The sequence below is a fragment of the Myotis nattereri genome, assembly GCF_964212035.1.
Source record: "Myotis nattereri genome assembly, chromosome: 3".
Lineage (NCBI taxonomy): Eukaryota > Metazoa > Chordata > Mammalia > Chiroptera > Vespertilionidae > Myotis > Myotis nattereri.
In genome coordinates this window covers 38,694,815-38,722,374 of record NC_138077.1, presented here as the reverse complement: position 1 = coordinate 38,722,374, position 27,560 = coordinate 38,694,815, and the positions used below count along the sequence as shown (strand labels likewise).

The 27,560-nt window shown below is 41.3% G+C and overlaps 1 protein-coding gene across 3 annotated transcripts in view; it reads left to right on the top strand.

Annotated features, from left to right (window-relative positions):
- The first annotated feature begins 652 nt into the window (after positions 1–652).
- The window catches only part of GNB4 (G protein subunit beta 4), a 37,654-nt gene continuing 10,746 nt past the window's right edge, over positions 653–27,560 (top strand). Inside the window, exons 1-4 of one of the 3 annotated variants that reach the window (XM_081086968.1) lie at positions 870–1,000; positions 1,779–2,016; positions 19,308–19,405; positions 26,185–26,223. In XM_081086968.1, the coding sequence (XP_080943094.1) occupies positions 19,349–19,405; positions 26,185–26,223 (96 nt within the window). In that variant the 5' untranslated portion in view covers positions 870–1,000; positions 1,779–2,016; positions 19,308–19,348. Of the gene's footprint in view, positions 1,001–1,778; positions 2,017–2,887; positions 3,830–19,307; positions 19,406–26,184; positions 26,224–27,560 lie in introns of those variants that run through there. The other 2 variants (XM_081086966.1, XM_081086967.1) reach the window with 2 other exon arrangements.

Sequence of the window (27,560 nt, the reverse complement as noted above, 5' to 3'; positions counted from 1 at the left end):
GGGGGGTGGAGAAAGGAAAACTGCTCCCGGGCGGGTACTGACTTCAGAGCAAGTAAACTGGGTAGTTGCATTCACTTTATGACATTTTAAACATCAAACGCCAGAGGAATGAAAGAAAAAAGTCGCTTGCGATGCCTATGATCTTTAACTCATGCAGAGAAGAGCGACTTGACATGCAGGGTTATCTGGAAGGCCTTCATTAGCGACAGTCGTAACGATACCTTCCAAGTATTGATCATTTATTTAGAGGCAGGCTCTGCGTAAACGTTATCTCATTTCACATTTTAACACCTTTCTGGGGCAGGTCTCCTCATCCCTATTTTCCAACGACGAAATCAAGGCCCCGAGACGGTACGGTCGCACCACTAGCGATGGTAGCGCGGGGATTGCAATGCAGTTTTGTATAACTCTGGGCTTCCGTTTACTTCTTACTTTAGAATTTAATAAGGTGGATCTAAACGGGGCCTTGGGGTCTTCTAAGTCGGCCCCGCTCTCCTGCCCACGAGCGCACTGAGGCTTCTGCGGTGCCAGGAAGGAAACCGGCCACACCACTTGGGCGCTACTCAGAAGTATGCGCCGGCGTCCAGGCGCCACGCCGACAAGAAAACGAAACTGCCCGGGAATTAATGTTTTTCTTCTTCTGGCAGGAAACGAGACAGAAAATAGGAAGCAGAAGCTGCCCGCTCCCTGCGCCCCCCGCCCAGGCCGCGCGCGCGCGCTCCAGGGTCTGCGCGCGCCCGCAGCGCGTCCCCGCCGGTTCCGCGCGCCTCGTGCCTCGCGCCTCGCGCCTCGCGCCTGCGGCCACGTCCACGCCCCGGCCCGGCGCGTCGCGGAGTTGGCAGCGGGGAGGCGCGGGCCTGGGTGTGGCCGACGGCTCTCGGCGGCGCTGGGCTCGGCGGTGCTCGGCGCTCTGCTTGCCAGCTCGGCGCGCGTGGGGCTGCTGAGAATCCCGCGGACCCAGGCAGCGCCCGGCGGTGGACGCGGGCCCGAGCTCCTCCAGGTAGGCGGCGATCGCGCGAGGGCGGCTCGGCGGTGCGCCCCGCCGGGGGACCCCGAGCTTCCCGCAGGGGGCGTGAGGCGCCGCGGGGCCGCTCCGACGGAACCCGGCCCGTTGGCGGCGCTGGGCCGGCTGGGTGCCTCCCGACGCGGGGACTGGGGACTCCGGGCGGCAGACCCCGAGGGAGAGCGACGGGGCGGGCGCGTCTCAGTCGCGCTCTGCTCCCGCGCGGAGACCGGCCGCTCGGCCGCCGCCTTGGGCACTTCCTGGGAAGCGGGAGGACGGTCGGTATCCCTGGCCTCGGGACCCGCAGGTTCCTCTCCGCGCCCCGAGCCCGCCGGGGGGCAGAGCGAGAGCTCGTGTTTGCCTTGAAAATAGCGGTTATTGGGAAATGCCCAGAAGGGTATTGGGTGGAGAGCGCCGGGAAAGCTCATAAAAGTTCTCCGCTGAGTGCTAAAAAAGAGCCCAGCGGTTTCCTGTTAAATTTACTTGGGAAATGTTATGATGCCCAGCATTTTGGAGGTGGGGTGGGGGAAATTAATGGATTTCGAACACTTGGAAGTTCAGTACATGGCAAAATGTTTTCCTTTACTCTCCACGTCCTTTTTCTGTGCAAAACACAAATGATTGCCGTGTGTGTTGATATTTATTACTCTTCGGCAAGGGAGGATTGACTTTCCACAAGCTCAAAAACAGACTTTCATTTGTTTATAGAAGCTGTGCGTTGTTATTTTGCATCCTCTCTCTTCCCCTTTTTCCACTCCTTCGATTTCTCTTCTAGTGAAAGATTTGGATGCATCTGTCTGCCATGGGCAAAACAGCTCCGCCGGTGGATTGGCACCCTGCTGGGAAGTCTTCTGAAGGCATTTAATTGTTGGTTAGATCACTGTGTTATCAGCCCATTTTAGCGTTGTCAGCTGAGATGGGGCCTTTAAGTACGTCTTGTAGAGTAGAGATAGAGCACACACTGCTTATTTAAGATGAAAGAGAAGCCGTTCCTACTCGGGAGGAAAATACAGGTGTGTGCACACAGGATGGCACGCGTGGGGTCTCTGCCGTTGCGTATTTTAAGACGCTTACGTGTGGGGCTTTCGGTTATTCCTGACCCTTGGCTCTGTGGAGGGAAGGACCTTCCAAAGCTGTAGAGAATTGTTAGGAGAGTTTATTTGGGCCAAACTGACTACATTTGGGGATGCAAGATGTCAAATGTTCCTGGAGAATTACAGTTTTGCAGGGGTTTTTTTTTGCTCTTTTTACACATTTGGAATTAAGGAGGGAACATAAGGAACATTGTATGAACCCATAGGAAAAGGCAAGGCAGGGAAGTCACTGGTCGATTGGATTACAGCAGCGATTTTAAAAAACCCTTTTCCTCTCATGGCACACATAATTACTAAAATTCTGTGGCACACCAAAAAGTATATTTTGGGCCAATCTGACCTAAAAATGTAATTTTGATTCATGCATTCACATGGCACAGCTATTGTTGTGTTGGCTGTTGTCCTTTTTAATTTGACGATCTAAGAGGAAGAGGTCAGCTATTACATGTTTAAAAAATGCTTGCAGCACACCCGTGGGCCTGCCTCATTACACTGGTTGAAAGTCGCTGGATGGCAGGATACTTAACAAGGTTTTATGCTCTCTTGAGGGTGTCTCAAAAAGGGACATTTCAAAGGTGTGTTAACCTAGATGCACAGAAAACAATGGACAGGGTTACTTAAGATAAAGATAACCTTTTACTAGGGCAGTTATAGGCCTGAGGTGTAACTACCCACTGTAACCTGCCCAGTTAGGGATTTCTGATCCGATCACTCCATGAGGTTACTTTCGGATAGATTTATTACAGAACCCCCCCCCTCCCTTTTTGTCCACTGCTCTGAAAGTTTATTGTATATTTCAGTATTTGGTTAAAGTTCACTTTAAGATTTTCCTTGTTGCATTTTAGGTTGTAGATAAATTTGAAACTGAAATAGAAACTTTTACAAATGCTTTCTTTTTTTAAAGTGTTTTTTGTTTTGTTTTGCTTTTTAAATATATTTTTATTGATTTCAGAGAGGAAGGGAGAGAGAGAGAGAGAGAGAGAGCGAGCGAGAGAGAGAGAAACATCAGTGATGAGAGAGAATCACTGATCGGCTGCCTCCTCTACGCCCCTACTGGGGATTGAGCCTGCAATCCTGGCCCTTGATAGGAATCGAACCCAGGACCTGTCAGTCCACAGGCCGACGCTCTACCCACTGAGCCAAACCAGCTAGGACCAAAATGTTGTTTTCTGAGCATGGTTAATTCTCTTGTGTACACATTTATAAAATTATAAAATTGTTTAGTATGGCTTGTGATATATTTAGGTTTATCACTTTGTGAGCCATAGGCATTATTTAGGTTATTCTGAGTCATTTCTCAGAATAACTTATAGGATTGCTTCTTTCAGTATTTCTCCAGCTTTATTGAGATATAATTGACATATAACATTGTGTAAGCTTAAGATGTACAATGTGATGATTTGACATACATATATTGCAAAATGATTACCACAATAAGGTTAGTTAACCACACCCATTACCTCACATAATTACTTTTGGGGGGAGGATGTATGAGGCATTTAAGATTTCTCTTAGCAACTTTCAAGTGTGCAATGGAATATTGTTATCCATAGTCACCATGCTGTACAGAAGATCCCCAGGACTTACTCATCTTATAGCTGGAAGTTTGTACCATTTGCTAGACATCTCACCAGAATTGTTTCTTTTAAATCATTGGCACTTTAGTATGTCAGCACATATTTTTACACTTTAAAAATAGAGTCTGGGACATTTTGAAGACTGAGAATTGCAAGTAAGTGTTGTACATTTTTCTGCCCTTACCAAATACTGCTTGAGATGGTGTGATTTCTCTGATTTCTTTCAGGCAGGTTGTTGAGGTACACTGTGTGATTAGTTTCTTCACCTTGCTGACTAGTTTAATCTGCATTTATTATAGGGACATCTATTTATTGAACATCTGTTCTGGATCAGGGGCAGTGTTATACATTATTCTATTTATATCTCACATTAACTTGGCAAAGGAGGCATTATTCAGTTCTACAATTAAGGAAACCGCCCCTGAGATGTGCCAGTGACCATGTAGTTGAGTAACTCAGCTGGGATTCGAGGTCAGATCTCTCCATCGCTAAAGTCCATGTTCTCTGTGCCTTATTGACTTAGAGCCAGCGCATGAGGAATGACCCTCCATTACTAGCATACATTATTAGCATATCTGTAACTTTTCCAAAACATGTTAGAGATGCGGTTTGTTTTTCTAGTATGATTGTTATTGTTTGTTTGTGTTATTACACAGATCCTCACATTTGCCATTCTCCTCTCACCTGTCTATTCCTGATCAAACATCTAGCTCAGAGTTCAAAACCTACCTCTTGCTGTGGCAGAATTCTATTGACATTAATAGGTAGTGACAGCTTAGTTGTCCTTCCAAAATAATAACCCCATTTTAATGTGGGTTCTCTAAAGCCATAGATATAACTCATTTGGAAGGTTACAAACAGGATGGCAACCTATTTTGAAATTTGGTAACCTTTTGATATCCCTCAAATTAAGCTAGAAGATACATATATATTTTTATTTTCAATCCTCACCCGAGAATAAGTTTTTCTTGAATTTTAGAGAGAGAGGAAGGTAGAGAGAAAGACAGGGAGGGAGATTGGTTGCCTCTGTATGTGCCCTGACAAAGAATTGAACCCACAACTTAGGCATGTGCCTTGATGGGTAATCAAACCTGCCACCTTTTTGGTGTACCAGACAATGCTCCAACCAACTGAACCACTCAGCCAGGGCTAAACCAGAAGACATTTTAATAGATATTTCCCCCTTTAATTGTCCTGTCCCTCCTACAGCTTCAGTTTCAGTTTCTATGGAATCATTTAATTATTATACAAGCATTCTGTTATGTGTGCCATCCTATATAATAAAGCCCTAATATACAAATCAACTGAACAGCGGAATGACCGATTACTATGATGCACACTGACCACCAGGGGGCAGACGCTCAATGCAGGAGCTGCCCCCTGGTGGTCAGTGTGCTCCCACGGAAGGAGTGCTGCTCAGCCAGAAGCCGGGCTCATGGCTGGCAAGCACAGCAGCGGTGGCGGGAGCTTCTCTTGCCTCTGAGGCAGCGCTAAGGACACCTCGGGGGATGTACAACTGCCCACAGGGAGCAGGCCTAAGCTGGCAGGCGGACATCCCCTGAGGGGTCCGGGTCTGTGAGAGGGCACAGGCCGGTCTGAGGGGCCCCCTCCTTCGAGTGCATGAATTATGCAATGGGCCTCTAGTCTTAAATAAAATTCTTTCTCGATCCAGTATTCTGCCCCATCTCTGCTCAACATGTAGAAAGCATAATTTTTTAGTAGAACAAAAACAAATATTTTTTTGAGATAACCAGAAGCTAATTAGTTACCTACAGGGAATGGGTGGTGGGTAGGAACTGAGTAAAAAGGATAATGGAGGGAATGCTCTGATTATACCTTTTTGTATACTTTTGAGTTTAGGAAAGTTGTTAATGTTTTATATGTTCAATGAGTTTGGGTGAAAAAAACCTCCAAAATTGAATACAAACAGCAACAACTGAACCAACTGTATTTCAATGAATAACATCAACTCTCAGAGGGAAAAAAAATGAATCCAAGTATGTTTTTTTGTTTGTTTTTAAAGTATATTTTATTGATTATTCACAGAGAGGAAGGGACTGGGATAGAGAGTCAGAAACATCGATAAGAGAGAAACATCGATCAGCTGCCTCCTGCACACCCCCAACTGGGGATGTGACCGCAACCAAGGTACATGCCCTTGACTGGAATCAAACCCGGGACCTTTCAGTCCGCAGGCCGACGCTCTATCCACTGAGCCAAACCGGCTAGGGCCCAAGTATGTTTTTATTTTTTATATTTTATTAAATTTATTGGGGTCCCATTGGTTAATAGGATCATATAAGTTTCAAGTGTACATTTCTATGGTACATGATCTGTGTATTGCATTATGTGCCCCCACCAAAAGTCACATCATCTTCTATCAACATATATTTGGCTCCCAAGTATGTTTTTCACATAGGACTTTGACTATATACCTTTAATATAAAGGTAAAAAGAACTGCCAGAAAACTCTTGAACCCTGTATAGTAGGCTATTGTTTATAGTGGTAGAGATGAGACATAGCAGTCCTAAAATAGATTTGTGTATATAGTAGGATCGGGCAAATGAGTAAATTTATTGATATTTGGGGATCTGGGGTTTTAACTGTGGGAGAAAGGAAATAAAAATATGAAATGGGAGAAGGCAATGAACAACTCCTTGTGTTGGATTGGAATTAGAGTTATCAATATGAACTTGTGATTAAAATACACATACATTCATATGTTTATATGCATATATTTCCTCCTCCTGTCTAACAAAAGGGCCTAGAAAAAATGATATCCTAGTAGCAGTGAACACAACCAGTGCTCAGATCTAGTTAGCTGGTTCCAGACCTGGAACAGGGGAAGTATAGGATGAGCCTAGAATACAAAGTAAAAGAAGTGTTCAAAAAAATTGATGGGACATGTGAAAAGGACGTAGGAACTAGCTTGAATGGCCAAATCTGGGAAAATTTGAGCATCAAAATGAATTAATGATAATAATGTATTATAACCTATTGACTAAAATAAGAGTTCACAAATCTATCATCCTATCTAATAAAAGAGAAACATGGTAACTAGCATACGTCCGCTACCCTTCCCATTGGCTAATCAGGGTGATATGCAAATTAACTGCCAGCCAAGATGGCGGCCGGCAGCCAGGCAGCTTGAAACTAACATGAGGCTTGCTTGCTTCAGTGACGGAGGAAACCAACGTTCCCCGCCTGCCTTGCCGGCCTCTGAGCTTGCAGTTTGAAACATAGTTACAAATATAGAAGCTAAACAAAACCCCAGAAACCTGCTTTCAGCCAGCCGGGATCTCAGAGCTGGAGTTGATACAGAGTTTCGATTATAGAACCCAAACAAACCAGATACCTGTTTTCAGCAGCTGAGGCCTCAGAGCTGGAGCCAAGCCTCAGAGCTAAAGCTGGCCCAGAATAAAAAAAAGAAAAGAGAAAAAGGAGTGGTTGGGAGCTTCAGTCACCCGCCAGCCTGAAAACAGCCCTCAGCCCCTCACCCAGACTGGCCAGGCACCCCAGTGGGGACCCCCACCCTGAAGAGTGTGTGACCAGCTGCAAACAGCCATCATCCCCTCATCCAGGCTGGCCAGGCACCCCAGTGGGGACCCCCACCCTGATCCAGGACACCCTTCAGGGCAAACCAGCCAGCCCCCACCCGTGCACCAGGCCTCTATCCTATATAGTAAAAGGGTAATATGCCTCCCAGCACCAGGATCAGAGGAGCCGCGAGGCCCTCTGGCACCGGGATCAGCGTGATGGGGCAGCGCCCAAATCCCCTGATTGCCCTGCGGCTCTGTGTGTGACAGGGGGCGGGGCCACAACTTCCCTATCCGCCCTGCTCTGTTAGTGACAGAGGAAGGCGCCCCAACCCCCTGATCAGCCCTGCTCTGTGCCTGATGGGGGGAGCTCCCCAACCCCCTGATTGCCTTGTGGCTCTGTGTGTGACAGGGTGCGGCGCCCCACGCCCCCACAACGGCCCTGCTCTGTGTGTGACGGGTCGGCGCCCCAGCCCCCTGATCGGCCCTGCTCTGTGCCTGATAGGGGGGAGCTCCCCAACCCCCTGATCGCCCTGCGGCTCTGTGTGTTACAGGGTGCGGGGCCACAACCTCCCTATCCGCCCTCCTCTGTGCATGACAGCGGAAGGCGCCCCAACTCCCCAATCGGCCCTGCTCTGAGCCCGACCAGGGGCTGCACCTAGGGATTGGGCCTGCCCTCTGCCACCGGGGAGCGGGCCTAAGCCAGCAGGTCGTTATCTCCCGAGGGGTCCCAGACTGCTAGAGGGCACAGGCCGGGCTGAGGGACCCCCCTTCCCCCCGAGTACACAAATTTTTGTGCACCGGGCCTCTAGTCCTATATAATAAAAGCCTAATATGCTAAGTGTCCGGTCGTCCAGTCATCCATTAAACCAATCAAAACATAATATGCTAATGATATGTTAAGGCTGCTCACCACTCGCTATGACATGCACTAACCATCAGGAGGCAGATGCTCCAACCAGTAGGTTAGCTTGCTGCTGAGGTTCAGCCAATCCCAACTGACCTAGATGGGCCAGACACTCAGTGGAGCCCTCCCATGATCCCTCCACAGCTGGTCAACCTACTGTGTCCCTCCCCAGCCTGGATCATGCACTGGTGGGGTCCCTCGGCCTAGCCTGCGCCCTTGCAATCCGGGACACCTCAGGGGATGTCAGAGAGCCAGTTTCGGCCCGATCCTGCAGGCCAGGCTGAGGGACACCCTGGTGCACGAATTGTGCAACAGGCCTCTAGTAAATAAATAAAATAAGGAAAAGGGGGAAGATCTGCTAGATAGATTGCCAATGAAAAATGTAGAAGAGCCTGGTCAGTGTGTCTCAGTGGTTTAGCATCAATCTATGAACCAGGAGGTCACGGTTCGACTCCCTAGTAAGGGCACATGCCCAGGTTGCGGGCTCGATCCTCAGTAGGCAGTATGAAGGAGGCAGCCAATCAATGATTCGCTCTTATCATTGATGTTTCTCTCTCCCTTCCTCTCTGAAATCAATAAAGACATATTTTTTTAAAAATGTAGAAGAAATGATATTAGTCAACAGTTTGCAATTATCATGGTAATGGTAATTCAGGTAAGTATTACTAATGGAGAAAGTTTGGTAGGGAAAATGATATTAATACAATTTCCAATGATCTCTCTAGAGCAGTGGTTCTCAACCTTCCTAATGCCACGACCCTTTAATACAGTTCCTCATGTTGTGGTGACCCCAACCGTAAAATTATTTTTGTTGCTACTTCATAACTGTAATTTTGCTACTGTTATGAATCGTAATGTAAATATCTGATATGCAGAATGTATTTTCATTGTTACAAATTGAACATAATTAAAGCATAGTGATTAATAACAAAAACAATATGTAATTATATATGTGTTTTCTGATGGTCTTAGGCAACCCCTGTGAAAGAGTCGTTCAACCCCCAAAGGGGTCGCGGCCCACAGGTTGAGAACCGCTGCTCTAGAGGTTAATGACCAAGAGAAAAAGAACTTCACAGTGGAGAAATCTGGCAGACACCACTTCAACCAAGTGACCAAAGTTAATATCACTGGTAGTGGGATAAACATATTCTTCTTGATGTGCTTAAACTAGGGACATCATTACTCTTCTGTAGTGTTTCTAAAATGTATAACCAAAATCTAATCATGAGGAAACAACTGAGGAACCTTAATTGAGGATTGTTCTACAAAGTAACTGGTTGTAGTCTTCCAGTATGTTCATGTCCTGAAAGACAAAAGCAAAAGGGACTGTTGCAGATTAAAGGAAGTTCATGATACCTGGCAGTGAAATGCAATGCATAATTCTGGATTGGATCTTGTATTGAAAATTCAGTTGCAGAGAGAGAGAGAAAGAAAGGGAGAGAAAGGATCCAGTTGCTCAAGAACATTATAAAATTTGAATATGTACTGCATATTAAATAATGGTGGTGTATCAATGTTAAGCGTCCTGAATTTGATTGTACTGGGATTATGTAAGAGAATACCCTTGTTCTTAGAAGAGACACAGTAGCCGAAACCGGTTTGGCTCAGTGGATAGAGCGTCGGCCTGCGGACTGAAGGGTCCCGGGTTCGATTCCGGTCAGGGGCATGTACCTGGGTTGCGGGCACATCCCCAGTGGGAGATGTGCAGGAGGCAGCTGATCGATGTTTCTCTCTCATCGATGTTTCTGGCTCTCTGTCTCTCTCCCTTCCTCTCTGTAAAAAATCAATAAAATATATTTAAAAAAAAAAAAAAAAAAAAAAAAGAAGAGACACAGTAGCCCTGGCTGGTTTGGCTGTTTTTGCTCAGTGGTTAGGGTTACCCTCAGTTCCCCTGTTTCCCTCACCGGATATCTATTCTTCCATTGCAAGTATTATGGGCTCTAACTTAAAAATTATTCCATCATCTCTAATGCCACTACTTTTGTGTCAAACCACCCTCTTTCCGGGCCTGAACTGTTGGGGCAGCTAACTGGTCTTTCCGCTTCCAATCTCTGTCCCCCAGCAGCCAGCACGAACTTTTAAAAAATGTCACGTTAGTCAGATGTCTCTCAGTCATCTGAACCCATTCCGGTGAGATAAAATCTGAAGTTTTCACTGTGGTCAGCAGGCCTCCTTGATCACATGATAGGGTTCCTCCTGCTGGTCTCCCTAATCTCTTGTGCATTGCGCCCTTCCCTCCAGCCGCACTCTCCTCCCTGCTGTTGATTCAGCAGCACGCCAGCTTGGTTTCTGCTGCTCGGCCTTTGCATTTACTGTTTCTCCTGCCTGGGCTGCTCTTCCCCCTTTTAAGGCATAACTCATTCAGTCATTTCATTCAGGTCTTTACTTAGATTAATTTATTTAAAAATAGCCTTCCTTGTCACCCTCTAATTTCCCTGTGGAGTATTTATCTGTACTTGAAACTGTTACTTATTTCTGTGCTTTATTATCTGTCTCCTAGACAGATATAGAATAAGGCTCCATGACAACGGGAACTTTGGCTTGTTTTGATGACTGCGGAATCCCTAGAGCCTGGAATGTGCCTGGCATGTGTTTGGAACTCAGATATTTAAATAAATGAATAGATATATGAATTAATATTTGCTAACTTTTTTTGCTGTGTTTTACCTAATCCTATTTTCAAGTGACGCTGTCTCCGAGAATCTTATAATTAATGTTAGTGCTGTTTAAAGTTTCTTGGTGACACTGCTACAGCTTCTCTGGAAGATAACAAGTTACCAACTTTGTTTCTATCACTTCATCTTCCTTTTGTCTGCCCTCTGGTGGGAGTAATCAAAATAAGCAGCAGATGAATAGAGTAGGTTGGTAGGAAGAAATGAAAATGGAAGAACCTTGCCCTGGTTGGTGTGGCTCAGCAGTTAGAGTGTTGGCCTGAACACCAAAGGGTCTCAGGTTCAACTCCCAGTCAAGGGCACATACCTGGGCTGTGGGTTCAATCTCCAGTCTCACATCAATATTTCTTTCTCTCTCTCTCTTTCTCTCTAAATAATAATAATAATAATTACTATTATTATTATTATGTCTGCTTAAAAATAATTCTTTCCATTAAAATACTTTAAACATTTTTCCATATTTAATTCAAAGGCACCTTTTTCTCAACTGTAATAAGAATTTCGGTTAACCTTTGTTGATTTTTCTACATGTCAGTTAACATACACCAGTGGAGAAGCCAGCAGTCAAACCCTAACCGCTGGGTACTAGGGGCAGCACTCCTTTTTTTTTTTTTAAATCCAGACTCTGCTCTTCATTTTATTTTATTTTTTATATATTTTTATTGCTTGCAGAGAGGAAGGGAGAGGGAGATAGAAACATCAATAATGAGAGAATCAGAGATTGGCTGCCTCCTCTACACCCCCTGTTGGGGATCCAGCCCGCAACCCCAGCTTGTGCCCCAACTGGGAATGGAACCGTGACCTTCTGGTTCATAGGTTGACACTCAACCACTGAACCACACTGGCCAGGCAAGAGGCAGCACTCTTGATTATGATGTTTCACTACCTTCCTAATGTCCGAAGGATGGTACAGGTACCAAAGAATTTCCTTTGGCGCAATAGTTATGTCAGAAAGTGCATGATAAGTTCCTCCGTACCACCTGTTCCTCAATACCATTTTTCCAGGATGCATTACGGAGAGCCTTTCCTTCTCGAATTGCTGGGAACTATATCTTATTTAATGTTTTAAAGTATGAGATAATGGCCTGACTGGCCAATGTGGCTCAGTGATTGAGCATAGACCTATGAACCAGGAGGTCATGGTTTGATTCCTGGTCAGGCCATATGCCTGGGTTGGGGGCTCAATCCCCAGTGGGGGACATGCAGGAAGCAGCCGATCAATGATTCTCTCTCATCATTGATGTTTCTATTTCTCTCTCCCTCTCCCTTCCTCTCTGAAATCGATAAAAATATGTTTTTGAAAAAGTATGAAATAATGATTTCAATACTAATGTGCTAGTGACCTGCTAAAATAATATTAAAATTTCTCTTAATGTCCACAGTTTATGTTTATTTATTTATTTGTTATTATTAGGGTGACACTGGTCAACATGATCATATAGGTTTCAGGTGTGGGTTTCTATGTTACAAGAAAAGGTGTGGGTCTCTTTTGCACCATGTGCCCACCACCCAAAGTCAAATCTTTGTCACCGTATTAGGACCTCTATAGGACTGTACAGCTTAAATTCCCCCCTCCCCAATTTTGGTTGTAGCAGTTATTACCAAGGAAACTCTGTATATACTTTGCTGGGTAAGGGCAAACTCCCTCCACCAGGATGCTTATCTGCTTACAGTTGGAGCCCCAAAAGGGAGCATTTGTTCAGAGGGCATATTAGTGTTGGCATCTTTGCCAGTACTTAGAGCTCTGACATTCTCTTCTTAATAGCCACATAATATTTCATATCAGCTCTCCTGTTGATTTATATTTGTAACTAGAGGCCCAGTACACAAGATCGTGCACTCGGGGCGGGGGGTGGGAGGGTCCGTCAGCCTGGCCTGCGCCCTCTCGCAGTCTGGGAGCCCTCGGGGAACGTCCGACTGATGGTCAGACATCCTTAGCACTGCTGCAGAGGCAAGAGAGGCTCCCGCCACCGCCACTGTGCTCGCCAGCCGTGAGCCTGGCTCAGGGCTTCTGGCTGAGCAGAGCTCCCCCTGTGGGAGTGCACTGACCACCAGGGGGCAGCTCCTGCATTGAGCGTCTGCCCCCTGGTGGTCAGTGCGCATCATAGCCACCAGTCGTTCCTCTGGTCAATTTGCATATTAGCCTTTTGTTATATAGGATTTTTTGTATATAAACATTTGGCAATAACTCTCCTTAAACCTTCATTCTTATCTATTCAAAAATATCTTGTGTTTAAAAGTCTCACTATTTTCTCATCATCTAACTTGTAATAAATTTTAGCCATAGACTCTAGAGAAATAGATGGAATCTGTACCCTAAAGTGAGAACATACCTTGGGAGAGACAAAGGTGCGAACAGTGGTCCCGGTGCTCAGAGAGCTCATCATCTCTGGGCTCTTCCAGAGGAGTGTTTGATTTTTTGTTTTGGTAACATTTAGCAATGGCTTGACTCCATTTTTCCCCCCTTCAATTTGTATGAGTTCCCCACCTAAGCACCTTTACCCAGGAATTGTTTCAAGTACAAAAACTGGGTTTTAACTATTTGGTCAAGTGAAATTAAAGCCCAGTAATGGAGCTTAGGCTGAATGAGGCGTTGTTGTCTAATTAGCATGTGACATAGGTTATACAAGTACATTTTATCCAGGATAGTTAATAAGGCTTATAGTGACCAGCTGTTAAAAGGAAATAATTAAAAATATATTTTTTTACTTTCTAGACTTCTGTAAATTAAACTATCTATTTAAATGGGAAATGGTAGACAGCTGACTACTTAGGGAATTTAAATTTGTCATTATGTGCATCACTTACGAAACGGGCCTCTAGGGAAGCTGTTGGCAGGGGGGAGGGGGACTGTCAACTCTGAAAAATGTCGTCTCCTTATCCTACAGCGTAAGAAGCAAAAGCAGTTGGTACTTAGTGATTTTTAAACTTAGATGTTAGTCTTCATGGTTATGTATTAACCTTTATCAATGGGGATTAAAATTTATTAGCAAGGGATTTTATTATGTTTATTAATTGTTAATGTGCCATTACAGAGGCGTTTGAGGGAGAAAAACAAATTTAAAAACACACACAAAGACTCCTCCATGTCTTAAGATATAAAGAAGAGGAGAAACGTTGGTGTATAAACTTCACCCATGTTTATGTGCTAACTCATCTTCCAGTGAGGGAATGTCTTTGTGAAGGTGTTAGAGGTGATGATGAGAGTATGAGGGATAAGGAGTAACCTGTGTTCCCTTTAAGGCTGCTGGTGTATGTGATACTAAGTGTTGCAGGATGCAAACGTCAGGAAAATCAGAGCAGTAGAATAAAACTAAAGGTGACAAAATGAACTCACTGTTCAAGGTCCCTTTGATTAATGGGTTTTGAGAACATTGGTGGTGAGGGTAAGGACTTGGGGATGGAGTGGAATCCCAAGTAGCTGGCCTGAGTCACTCATTAGCTGTTGGTCTAAACCCCTGACAGCAGTTGTATGGTATCTTGGTAAATAAAGCGTGATGCTGAAGTAGCATTGGTGGATGTCTGTTCATCGCAGACCAATGTCACACACTTGCTTTTTAATTAGTAAAACCTCCAAGGTCTTATCTTGTCCCTAGGTGTTATGGCTTTCTGTTAGAATGAAATCTGCACTGGGAGAAAGACACGAATTAACACTAGAGTACTAATTATGATCGGCAACTTATTATTGGTAGTAAGGAGAGAGAGAGAGAGAGAGAGAGAGAGAGAGGGAGGGAGGGAGGGAGGGAGAGGAAGAGAAGAGAAGAGAAGAGAAGAGAAGAGAAGAGAAGAGAAGAGAAGAGAAGAGAAGAGAAGAGAAACATCGGTGTGTGTGTGTGTGAACATTAATCAGTTGCCTTCCGCAGGTGCCCCCACCAGGGATCCCCTGCAACCTAGGTATGTATGTGCCCTGACCGGGAATGGAACCTGAGACCTTTCGGTGTATGGGTGATGCTCCAGCCAACTGAGCCACACGGGCCAGGGCTATTATTGGTAACTTTAAATATTTTACTTTTGTTAAAGCTGTGAACACATGGAATTGTAGCTACCTTTCCATGAATATGTTAGTTGCACAAGTCATCTTTTGTCCAGTGACGCCAAGTCAGCAAGTAAACTAGATCATGATGCCTGTTAGGCTCTCATAAACATTTGCTAGATGGAATTCTGATATCCCTGGTTGTCATATTTTCATTCTTTAGCAGTAAGATTCATTAAAAAAATTTTTATATAACAGAGTAATATGTAACCAAGTCTGATAAATTTAAGGCTTTTTTTTTTCTGGTTAAACAAAAACAAATTATGTGACTTTAACGCGATACAAGACTGTGTGACTTAGTGATACAGGATGAGCCTCACATGGTCCTATCAAAAAAATCCAAGAGGCGATAATACTTGAGTGGAGTCATATGAGAAAAGATAGATTGTCAAGGTTATGGTTTGTAATTTACAGAATCATGATTTATTTTCCTAATGTTTAGTTCACACAGTCTTAGGAATCCTAAAACTAGAGGTGTCGCGACTTAGAGAAGGTAGTTTTAGGACTAAGTAAAAGGTAAATAAATTCACTGTCAACTATGCTGTTTGACATAGCTGACAGTGAATTTATAGAACTTGTTACTTTGAGGTAGTACAGCTAAAAATATAAGCACACTAAAATGGTTTCAACAGATACACCGACGGTGGTTTCAAAATGTATTGCATAAAGTTTAAGGGAAATCTTCAGTATATTGAGTTCAGCTGCATTCTCATGAAACAATTGGTTGTAGTGACGTAAACCTTGAACATTTGTAGCACTTGCATCTTGATGTAATTATTATTAGCCAGCTGCTTTTCTGAGTGGAGTGGGGCCATTCCTGTGAGGGAAGGTGTTAAATACATGTTTGTTGAGTGAAAGAGTGGGCCACATGATGAGCTGGATTGACTGTAGGTCAGGAGAGTGCTCATTTTTTTGTACTTTAGGCCTATAGATAAAAATAACAGGAATAATGCAGGAAAAAAATCTTTCTAAAAGTTTCCCAAAATGTTGACCGGAAAAAAAGCTAGATCTATTCTTTTAAAGCTTCCAGTGTAGCCCAGCTGCTGTGGCTCAGTAGTTGAGTGTTGGCCTATGAACCAGGAGGTCACAGTTTCAATTCCCTGTCAGGGCACTTGTCTGAGTTGTGGGCACATCCCCAGTAAGGGGCGTGTAGGAGGCAGCCAATCAATGATTCTCATCATTGATGTTTCTATTGCTCTATCCTGTTCCCTTCTTTTCTCTCTAAAAATATAATCAATAAAAACATATATTTTTTTTAAAAAAAGCTTATGTGATTTGAATTCATTTGGTGCCACAACCTCACCTGATCTAATAGGACACTTGTTGGTCGATTTTCCCCCACCTCGTATGAATGTGCTTACATTTTGCTGCAAGAGCACTCCTTTCTGATTCTGTGACATCCTTTCCCAGGGTCCAGTTGGGGTATTATGTGATATATAATGAATACACTTTTTTAAAATCTGAAAACTTCCAAATTCTGAAACGCATCTGGCCCTAGGGCATAGGGTAATGGGTTGTGGACCTGAGAGAGGGTGTGCTCACACATCTGCGTTTCCTCTTAGACTGCCAAGTGCTGGAGAGCTGGGACTGCCTTATTCACGTGTAGCCCCGATTCTTGGCACATAACAGAAATTCAGTCAGCATTTGGTGAAAGAATGAACTACGTCAGAAAATAGCAGTTAGGCGAAGGGAAACAGACCTGACCCTGGGAGCAGCACCTTATTTGTTTCCTGAAACACAGACAACACAGGTTGCCTTCTGTTTACTAGACGCTGAATGGTTTACTTCTGGGGCATTTAAAAATATTCAGTGTAGCCCTAGCCGGTTTGGCTCAGTGGATAGAGCATTGGACTGCCGGCCAAACGGTCCCGGATTCGATTCTGCTCAAGAGCACGTACCTCAGTTGCAGGCTCCTCCCCAGCCCGGGCGCTGGTTGGGACGTTTCTTTCACATTGATATTTCTCTCTCTGTTTCCCTCTCTCTTCCACTCTCTCTAAAAATCAATGGAAAAATACTCTTGGATGAGGATTAAAAAATAATAAAATAAAAATCCCACACCCAACCCAAGGAAAAAAAAAATTCAGTGTAATGAGAAATTTGATAGCAAAATGAAAAACCAAAACTTAATGCCTATGCTACAGTTTAAGCATCTCTAACTTTTATTTTTCTCTCTTATCCGTTCACCCATGCCGCTCTAAGTTTTTTGCTGACTTCTTGAGAGAGAAAGCCACATGGGTATATCCGTATACAGAATACTTGGGATGAGTAGGCAAGAGTGTATTTAAATTCCTTGTTCGGAATGATCATAAAAGCTTTTTAAATATCCTACCTAACTCATTATGGGGTTAGGGTTTTTTTTTGAATTTTACAAAGTGTAGAAATTATATTTTCATTTTATATGCTTTCATGATCAGAATGAAAATTATTAGTAGCTAAGCTACTTGTATTTCTGTCTCGTATGATTAAAATAGCTATTCACTAACACAGCAGTATAATTGTACAAGCTACATAATGCCTTGCTTTATTAAAAATTCTGTGGACATTTGAAGAAGTGGAGGGAGAAGGCAGTTTGAATTATGCAACTGTATTTCCCATTTTGTTTAATAAATTGGCTTGGACACAGTGGCTCATTGGTACTTTTGATATTTGTAACTGGTACAGCTGGCTTTTAAAAGATAACCGATATGCTGCTTTCTGCTCCACTTACATGCTCTCACTGTATGATAGTTACCTAAACTGTGTTAAATGAATCAAATATTCATGTCAAAAAAGAACTTAGTCAAGAAGTTACAGTAATTGAAAGAGCATTTTAAACTAGTTTAAAAGTTGTTTTACTCAGCGATTTCAATACCACTTCAGAGTTGAAGTGAATAAAGATGGATACCTGAAAAAAATTCTTACGGGAATTTGGGTTCTAATCATGCCCTGAGCAGATATAAACTGAGCCTTTTGCTCAGAGAAGCAGAGGAAGTAATTCTGTAGAAAGAGGAAAAACAAAGATCTGAAGGGAAAGCAGGACAGTTAGAAAAGGAATGCTACCAGTTTTAGCCTCTGGTCTCTTCCTGAGGTGGTAAGGCTCTCTGATTCATCCTAAATCTTTAGAACAAAGTTCCCTTTATTTCTTAAGCGATTTCAGGTTAGCTTATTTACTGAAGAAGAAAGTGTCTTATATTCTGCTAGAAGGAAACAGACAACAAATAAGCAGATACATGCTAAATGGTGTGGAGTCTTTGGAGACCTGATTGAGAGAGAGTGAGGGGGCTAGATGGGTGCATAAGTGCTATCAGGGAAGGTCCCCCGAGAGGTAGCCTGGAAGCAGAAGTAAAGGACCTGGGGCGGGGGGAGCGGGGAGTGTAAGAGCATCTCAGGCAGAGCGAAGAGCAAGAGTAAGGACACGGAGCCAGAGCTACTTGGTGTGTTCCAGGAACATGAAGAAAGCTTCTGAGGGGCTGGATCAGAGTGAGAGAGAGACAGATGAGGTCAGAGGGGTGTGTGTAAGAGTTGAGTAGGACTCTAATTCAAAATAAAGAGTAAGTCTCTCCTCCGAGCGGAGCGGAAAACTGCGGTAGGATTTAAAGCGGAAGAGTGACTTGTGCTTTGAAAGGATCACTAATTGCTATATTTAGAATATAGATTGGAGCGTGGTTGAAAGCAATAGAAAGGAGACCCGGTGAGAGATGATGATGGCTTGGACCAAGGTGCTCAAAGTGGACATAACCAGGGTTGGTCAAATCCTGGAATCTTTTTTGAAGGACTGTTTGGCATGCTTTGCTGATGGTTTCCGTGTAGGGTGTGAAGGGAACAGAAGTTAAGGATGACTCCCATGTCTTCGGCTTAAATGATTGGAAGGATGGGATTACCGTTTACTGAGATAGGGAAGACCTGGGGTAGGGTGGGGTTGGTTTTGAAGCAGTAAGTTTGAGGTGTATATTAGACATTTAAGTGGGTGTGTCTGTGTGTGCCCTGTTGGGAAGTGTTTCTCACAAGACTCCATTCTAGTACTAATTCTCTCTAGTTCAGTCTTGAAAACTACAATTCAAGATTTCGCTTCCATCCTCTAGTCCAGTGATGGCGAACCTATGACCTCTGACACGTGAACTCATTTTTTTTGGTTGATTTTTCTTTGTTAAATGGCATTTAAATATATAAAATAAATATCAAAAATATAAGTCTTTGTTTTACTATGGTTGCAGATATCAAAAAATTTCTATGTGTGACACGGCACCAGAGTTAAGTTAGGTTTTTTCAAAATGCTGACGCGCTGAGCTCAAAAGGTTCGCCATCACTGCTCTAGTCACATTCCGCCATAATACCCTTTATAAATAATCTCGATCTATATGTACTTAGCAATTTTACATTCTAGTAATAATTGACTATCTCATTGGCATTTCAGAAGGAACAAAAAAGAAACTATATGTCAATATTTTTAAAGTAGATTAACCTGTAAATGGAGAACTGAATTCGTCTCTCTCTATTTTTTATAGTTGTTTTGTGTTGTTAATTTTGAAGTAAAAATTTTCCAAAAATGAGTGAACTGGAACAGTTGAGGCAGGAAGCCGAACAACTACGGAATCAGATCCAGGTAAGAGCAATCCTTTTCATTTTCTCAAAAACATTTTTAACATTTTTATCTCATACCAGTAATGAATGAACTAGATTTGTTCATTAGGTCATCAGTCTACAGATGTTAAATAATTTATGAGACAAGAAATGGTAAATTTGTTTTATCATATATTTAAAGAACTCTCCAGAAATCATTCCTAACAAATACGTATGTTGGACTAATGGCCTCTGTGTCCCAAAGAAGTGAATATCATATATGTAATCCCTCCTGAAAGACAAGCATAATTCTCTTCTTAGTCACACACCTGGAATCATAGTTTGATTTTTTTGGTGCAATACGACGAGGCAGATTATCACATTGTAATATACTAAAAATTATTCACCTGTAAAACATTACATTGCAAAAAACATTAAAAGGTATTAGTGGCATAATAAAGACGTGTCATCTTTTACTCTTGCAAATCAACTCAAAACAGTAAAGAGCATAAGAAACAAATACAAGCTCCATCTTTAACACAATTGAAAGACACTTGGAACTTCATAATAGGATGGGGAAAGTTGTCAGATATAGCGATGCTTTGGGGGGAAGGCTCTCAGAGGGGTTTCTGCAGCTGTGAATCTCATACAGAGTAGGTGGCACTCCCTCAGGGACAACTCCATTAATCCTTTTTCGGAGCAATGGGAACAGATGCTTCTCTGGACTGAGGAATATCAAGATAGGCAGAGAGAAAAAATGAAAGGGTACAGACTTGCCATCTTTTAGGAAGCCTCTTGTTGACAGAGTGGAGGAAAGAGACTTGTGGGTAGCCTGGCGTTGCTTACTTCTTTTCACAGGGAAAAAGTAAGGGCTGAAATAACTTACAAATCTAAATGGAGACCTTTGGCATGAAGCAGGGAGAATCTCTAATAACTCGGACTACCGCCGTGGCCCTCTCCAATATGAGCTTTTGCAATAGGTATTTTGGAAGAACTCATCTCCTTTAAAAGTGAAGAGTAAGAAAAAAAGGAACAAGCACAGGCTCTCTACAAAGATATCACAAGAAAGGAGGGACAGGAGCAGGGAGAACAAGGACTGGGTGAAGAACACTCACTGGGGAAATGTTGATTGAAATAACCAGTGGATTGAAATCATAACCAGTCTTATTGCCGGGAATGCAAAGAAGTTAAAGATCTAGATGTGAGTAAGAACTTGGAGTTGATACCTTAGGTGTCTGAACAAAGCTGACAAAACAAAGAGGGATTTATTTTGCCTGGAATGATCAGGGAAGGCTCCATGGGCTAACCTCTGAGTTAGATGTTGTTGCCACCACCAGAAAGGATTCCCTCTCTCTCTACTTTTTGTGACTTGCTCCACATGCTGAGCAAGATCTACTGATTAGCCAAGCACATGGTCACATGCCCATCTTATTTTTAGAAAATTTCTCTGTATTTATGAGTTTCTTTCTTTTCTTTTTGGAGATTTTACAAATAAGCGAGATCATAAGGTATTTATCTCGCTGACTTTTTCACTTAGCATAATGCCCTCAAGGTCCATCCATGTTGTTGCAAATGGCAAGATTTCTTTCATTTTTATGTCTGAGTAATATTCCATTATATAGATGTATCACCTTTACTTTATCCATTCATCTGTCAATGGACACTTAGGCTGTTTCCATTTTAGGCTGTTGTAAATAATGCTGCAATTATTCACAGAACATGGGACGTCTGTATCTTTTTGAGTTAGTATTTTCATTTTTTTCAGACAAATACAGTTCTTCAGAAGTAGAATTGCTGAATCATATGATAGTTTTATTTTAAAATTTTTGCGGAACCTGCATTCTGTTTTCCAAAGAGGCTACACCAGTTCCTTAGTACACCCCAACAACAGTGCATCAGGAGTCCCCTTTCTCTACATCCTCACCAATACGTGTTATTTATTCTTTTTTTTTGATAATAGCCATTCTAACATGTAAGGTGATATATTGCATTGTGGTTTTGATTTGCATTATCCTGATTATTAGTGATGTCAAACACATTTTCATGTACTTCTTTACATTTTATTTGGAAAATGTCTATTCAGATTCTCTACCCATTTTTTAAATCAGATTTGTTGTTGAGTTGTATTGGGTTTATTTGTGGGCTGTCTTCTGTTCCATTGATATGTATGCTTGTTTTTATGCCAATACCATACTGTTTTGATTACTGTAGCTCTGGAATATAGTTTAAAATGAGAGAGCAGCTGATGTCTTCAGCTTTGTTTTTGTTTCTAAAGATTTCTTTGGTTATTTGGGTGATTTTTGTGGTTCCATACAAATTTTAGGATTTGTTCTATTTCCTTGAAAAATGCCATGGGCTTTGATAGTGATTACATTGAATCTGTAGATTGCTTTGGGTAGTATGGACATTTAAATAATACTAAGTATTCCAGTCCATGAGCATAAAATATCTTTTCATTTATTTGCGTCTTCACTTATCAGTGTTTTATAGTTTTTAGTGTTTTATCTTTTACCTCCTTGTTTAAATTGATTCCTAGTCTTTTAATTTTTTTTAAAAAATATATTTTATTGATTTTTTACAGAGAGGAAGGGAGAGAGATAGAGAGTTAGAAACATCGATGAGAGAGAAACATCGATCAGCTGCCTCCTGCACATCTCCCGCTGGAGATATGCCCGCAACCCAGGCACACGCCCTTGACCGGAATCGAACCCGGGACCTTTCAGTCCGCAGGCCGACGCTCTATCCACTGAGCCAAACCGGTTTCGGCTAGTCTTTTAATTTTTTGATGCAATTGTAAATGGGATTGTTTTCTTAATTTCTCTTTTTGATAGTTCTTTATTAGTATACAGATACACAACAGATTTCTGTATATTGATTTTGTATTCTGCAACTTTGTTGAATCCATTTATTAGTTCTAACAGGTTTTTTGTGTGTGTGTGAGTTTTTAGGATTTTCTATATATCATACTGTGTCATCTACAAACACAGTAGTGATATTTTTTCTTCCTCCTCCCCCCACTCCCCATTGATTTCAGAGAGGAAGGGAGAGGGAAAGAGAGATAGAAACATCAATGATGAAAGAGAATAATTGGTCGGTTGCAGGCCCCAACCAGGGATAAAGCCTGCAACCCAGGCATGTGCCCTGATGGGGAATCAAATCGTTACCTCCTGGTTCATAGGTTGACACTCAACCAATGAGCCATGCTGGCCAGGCTTTGCATTTCTTTTTCTTGCCCAATTGCTTTTGCAAGGACTTCCAGTGCTATTTGAATAAAAGTGATGAGAGAGTGGACATCCTGGTCTAGTTTCTGATCTTAGAGGAAAAGCTTTCAGCTTTTCACCAGTGAGTATGATGTTAACTGTGGGCTTGTCATATATAGCCTTTATTATTTTGAGCTATGTTCCTTCTATGCCCACTTTGCTGAGAGATTTTTTTTATTATATATGGATGTTGGGTTTTGTCAAATGCTTTTTCTGCGTCTATTGAGATGATCATATGATTTTTATTTTTCATTTTGTTAATGTGGTGTATCACATTGATTGATTTGTAGATATTGAACCATACTCGCATCCCTGGAATAAATCCCACTTCATGCTGTATGATCCTTTTAATGTATTGTTGAATTCCATTTGTTAATATTTTGTTGAGATTTTTTTTGCATCTCTGTTCATCCAGGGATACTGACTTGTAATTTTCTTATGCCATTCTTGTCTGGAATGACTGGCCAAGCACATGGCCACTTGCCCATCTCATTTAATTCTCATAGCAACCCTGTGAGGTAGATGGCGTTACTTCATTTTGTAGTTGAGGAAACTGAACCTCAATGAGAGAGAGAAAAACATAGATGTGAGAGAGATACATTGATTGGTTGCCCCCTGCACGCATCCCAACCAGAACTGGGGATCAAACCTGCAACTCAGTTACATTCCCTTGACTGGGAATCGAACTCGTGACCCTTGGGTGCTTGGGCCAACACTCTAACCACTGGGAAACATTGGCCAGGGCAACAAATTTTTTATTTAATCCTCACTGCTTTTAAGAGTGGAAGGGCTGGAGGGAGGGAGGGAGAGAGAGAGAGAGAGAGAGAGAGAGAGAGAGAGAGAGAGAGAAACATCAGTGTGAGAGAGACACATCAATTGGTTGCTTCCTACACGAGCCCTGACCAGGGCTGGGGATCGAACCTGCAACCCAGGTTTGTGCCCTTGACTGGGAATGAACCCATGACCTTTTGGTCTGTAGACCAAAACTCTAACCACTGAGTAAACCTGCCAGGGTGGCAACTGATTTTTTAATTGAATGACTGAATTAAGAAGATGACCTAAATGATATAGTTCATTTCATAAAGCTTAAAATCAGAGAGCCCTTTTTTTAGAATTTAGTCTTCAAGTCCACCATTTTTGGAACATAGTTCAGGCCATCACTGTCATTTCTGGAAATTCTTTTCATTGCAGGAAAGTGGGCTAAATCATTCCTTGCCAAATGAGGTTTCTTAACCCACAATTTGACTAAGAATGAGGGAATCAAATCGTATGTTTGTATAACTACTTATAACACCCTGAGATAGAGATATTCTAAGTGTTTATAAATAGGTTGAAAGGGCAGCCAGAAAGATTATGCAGTCCATCTAGTCTTTGCTGCAAGTAGAGGCAGGCCTTTTCCCCGTTCGCTGTGGAACACGTCCATCTGGCACATTTATTCAACAAATATTGTGTGCTTCCTCTGTACACGAGCACGCTAAGCAGAGTAGGGAAAAACAAAGTTGAAAAGGATATTACCCTAATATTTGAGGGGGAAAATTGTTTCAAGTCCAGTAGGAAGAGTTCATTGCACTTCTGATTTTCCCATGTTATATGAATCCTCTAAATTTATTATTAAACTTGGTTTAAAATATTTTTTGCTTATTATATATGTTCTTTCCTTTCCTTATTTTGTTATATTGATTTCTGTTTCATTATCTTCCTTTTGATAATTCCCTTCAGTTTGTGTAAAAGTTTAAGATCTCTGAAAGTCTACCCTAAAATGCTTAAGCATAAACACCAGCTTACATGCTATTAATTAATGCTATTAATATAAATATATAGATGTGCAACTTAGTATAAACTGTGGCTATTATATAAACGTTGTTTTTCCTGAAATGTCATGTCTTTTTCTCATATTGGATCTAAAATATTTTATTTCTAATAGCATCTGTATCCAGTGTATTGGAAAGCATTTCCATAGAAGTGCTGTGTAGTTTTAAAAACATTTCTGAAATGACCGGGTTATACTATAAATATCATTCCTATCACCTCGACTTCTAGATGCCAGAACAAACAGAAGGGGAACTCAGATCTCTTGCTTTTGCTGCAGCTTAGTAACAAATATAACTGTGGATACTGTGGCCTTATTAAATCAACCTAGTTCATTTTTACTCAGGGAATACAATTACCAATTTCTTCGTTATAAACCCAATATATATTTGCACAATGAAATACAATAGGGAGTCCATAAGTAAGTCAGTTTGCCACAGATATATGATTTTTCAACAAGGGTAACAAGATCATTCAATAGGGAAAAAATAATTCCTTTTAAAATGCTGGTACAACAGGATATCCACACACAAAAGAATGAATTTGGACTCCTACATCATACTGTGTATAAAAATGAACTCAAATGGTACCCAAATATAACAGCTGAAAGTGTAAAATTCTTAGAAGTTAAACATAGTTGTTAATCTTGGTGACCTTAGATTAGGTAACAGTTTAATATGCCACTAAAAGCACAGCAACTAAAGAAAAAATAGACTTCATGAAAAGTTAAAAACTTGTATGTCAGAGGACACTATCAAGAAAATGGAAAGTCAGCCTACAGAATGTGAGCAAGTGTGTAAATCATACACCTGATCAGGGCTAGTACTCAGCATACGAGAACTCCTACAACTCAATAATAAACCCTATCTGTATTGAAAATGGACAAAGGATTTGAATAAACAGTTCTCCAAAGAAGATACACAAATGGCAGGTATGCACATGTAAAGATTCTCCACATGAAAAGATGCTCAATATCACTAATCATTGGTGAAATCAAAACCACTAGATACAACTTCACCTCCACTAAGATGGCTGTAACAATGCAAATTCAAAAAAGAAGACAGCAACTGTGCTGGTGAGGATGTGAGGACATTGGAGCCTTAATACATCCATGTTGGGACTATAAAATGGTGCAGCTGCTATGATGAACAATTTGACATTTTCTCAAGTTAACAAAAACTTGTACATGAATGTTCAATGCATTATTATGCATAAAAGCCAGAAAATGGGAATAACTTAAATGTCCACCAATTAATTAATGGATGAACAAATGTGATATATCCATATAATGGACTATTACTTGGGCATAAAAAGAAATGGAGTACTGATATGTGCCACCCTATGGAACCTTGAAAACATTATACTAAGTGAAAGAAGCCAGACACAAAGGGTCATTTATTATATAATTCCATTTTTATAAAATGTCCAGGATAGGCAAATCCGTAGAGATAGAAAAGTAAATTAGTGATTACCAAGGGATGAGGAAAGAGGGTTTCTTTGGAGTGATGGCAATGTTCTGGAATTAGGTAGTGGTCATGGTGAATATACTAATCACTCAATTATACACCTTCAAGATGACTTAAATGGTTAACTTTGGGTTATGTGAATTTTATCTTAGTAAAAGTTGTTTTGAATAAAGATTATGTGGTACAGTGAAAACACATTTGCAAATCTACATTTGCAGTGAAAATATTGAGTTATACCTAGTGATTTCCATGCTTAAATGCTTTATCATCCTCTTTCTTTTCTTCAGGATGCCAGGAAAGCATGCAATGATACAACACTTGTTCAGGTAAAGTCATCGTCCCCGCCCCAGCTCCAAGCCCCAGCCTGTTTACTTTAGTGATTCACATGAAACAGCTTTGCACCAAGGCAAATGACATTCAGATTCTTTTCTGTTAGTATTTAATTGAAAAAATGAGATTTCTAAAAACACTTCGTAATTTGTCAGATGCTGTACAAGTGCTTTTAAAAGCACACTTGTTAAAATAGAAGGCCGTGGAAAATAAATACTATAAAATATGTAGATTCTTTGGTTTCTTTTTAGGGAGCTTCTTGATTCTTTTAGATATACTCTGATTAAGCTTTCTTATTAGGTTAATTAACATTAATAATTTTCATTAAGAAATGTTTTATGTGCTTTACAAACATAAAACTGGCTTTCTTACAGGCAGTTAAAATTATAAATGTTTTACTCTTTGATCATCTACCATTAGATTTTTATTTGGGCTGTTTTTTTTTTCCTAAAGTTGGGAGGTATGCCTATTCTTTTCAGTTAATAGTCTACAGAAGATATTCTTACTAGAAGGGATGCATGTAGCATAATTTTAAATCAGTTATACTTTTTCTTGAACTACATATTGATCCTATAATTACTCTGTGGAATTATTTATATTGAATTACCTTCAGTCGCTCTAAATTGGTTTTATGCCTGATTTATTTATTTTTTTAGTTTTTTATTTCAAGAAAAACGATTTTAAATATGTTACATGCAATAACCCTTAATATTTCAAGAAAAACGATTTTAAATATGAAGTTACATACAATAAACACCAATTCAAGAAAAATTATCTTACATATAATAACATTACATGCAATAAACATTAATATTTCAAGAATAAAAGGATTTTAAGTATAATAAAATTACCAAAACTCTACTAACATAGTATGATATCACAAAAGTTGTAGGAAATATTAAAAATCTGCAAATAACAGGGTTACTTCTATTATATTCTAGTATATTTTTTCCCCTCTGGCTCTATTTTTGTTCATCAGTTTATGTTGTTCATTATATTCCACAAATGAGTGAGATCATATGATATTTAACTTTCTCTGACTGGGTTATTTTGCTTACATGATGCTTTAAAGTCTATTTTGCTGGATGTGAGTATTGCTACTCCAGCTTTTTTTTTCCTTTTCCATTTGCATGGAAAAATTTTTTCCATCCCTTCATTTTCATCCTGTGTGTGTCTTTTGTTTTGAGTTGGGTCTCTTGTAGTCAGCATATAGTTGGGGCATGTTTTTGTATCCATTCAGCTACCCTTCACCTTTTGATTGGAGCATTTAATCCATTTACATTTAGGGTTATTATTGAGAGGTACTTATTTATAGCCATTTTAATTCTGTACG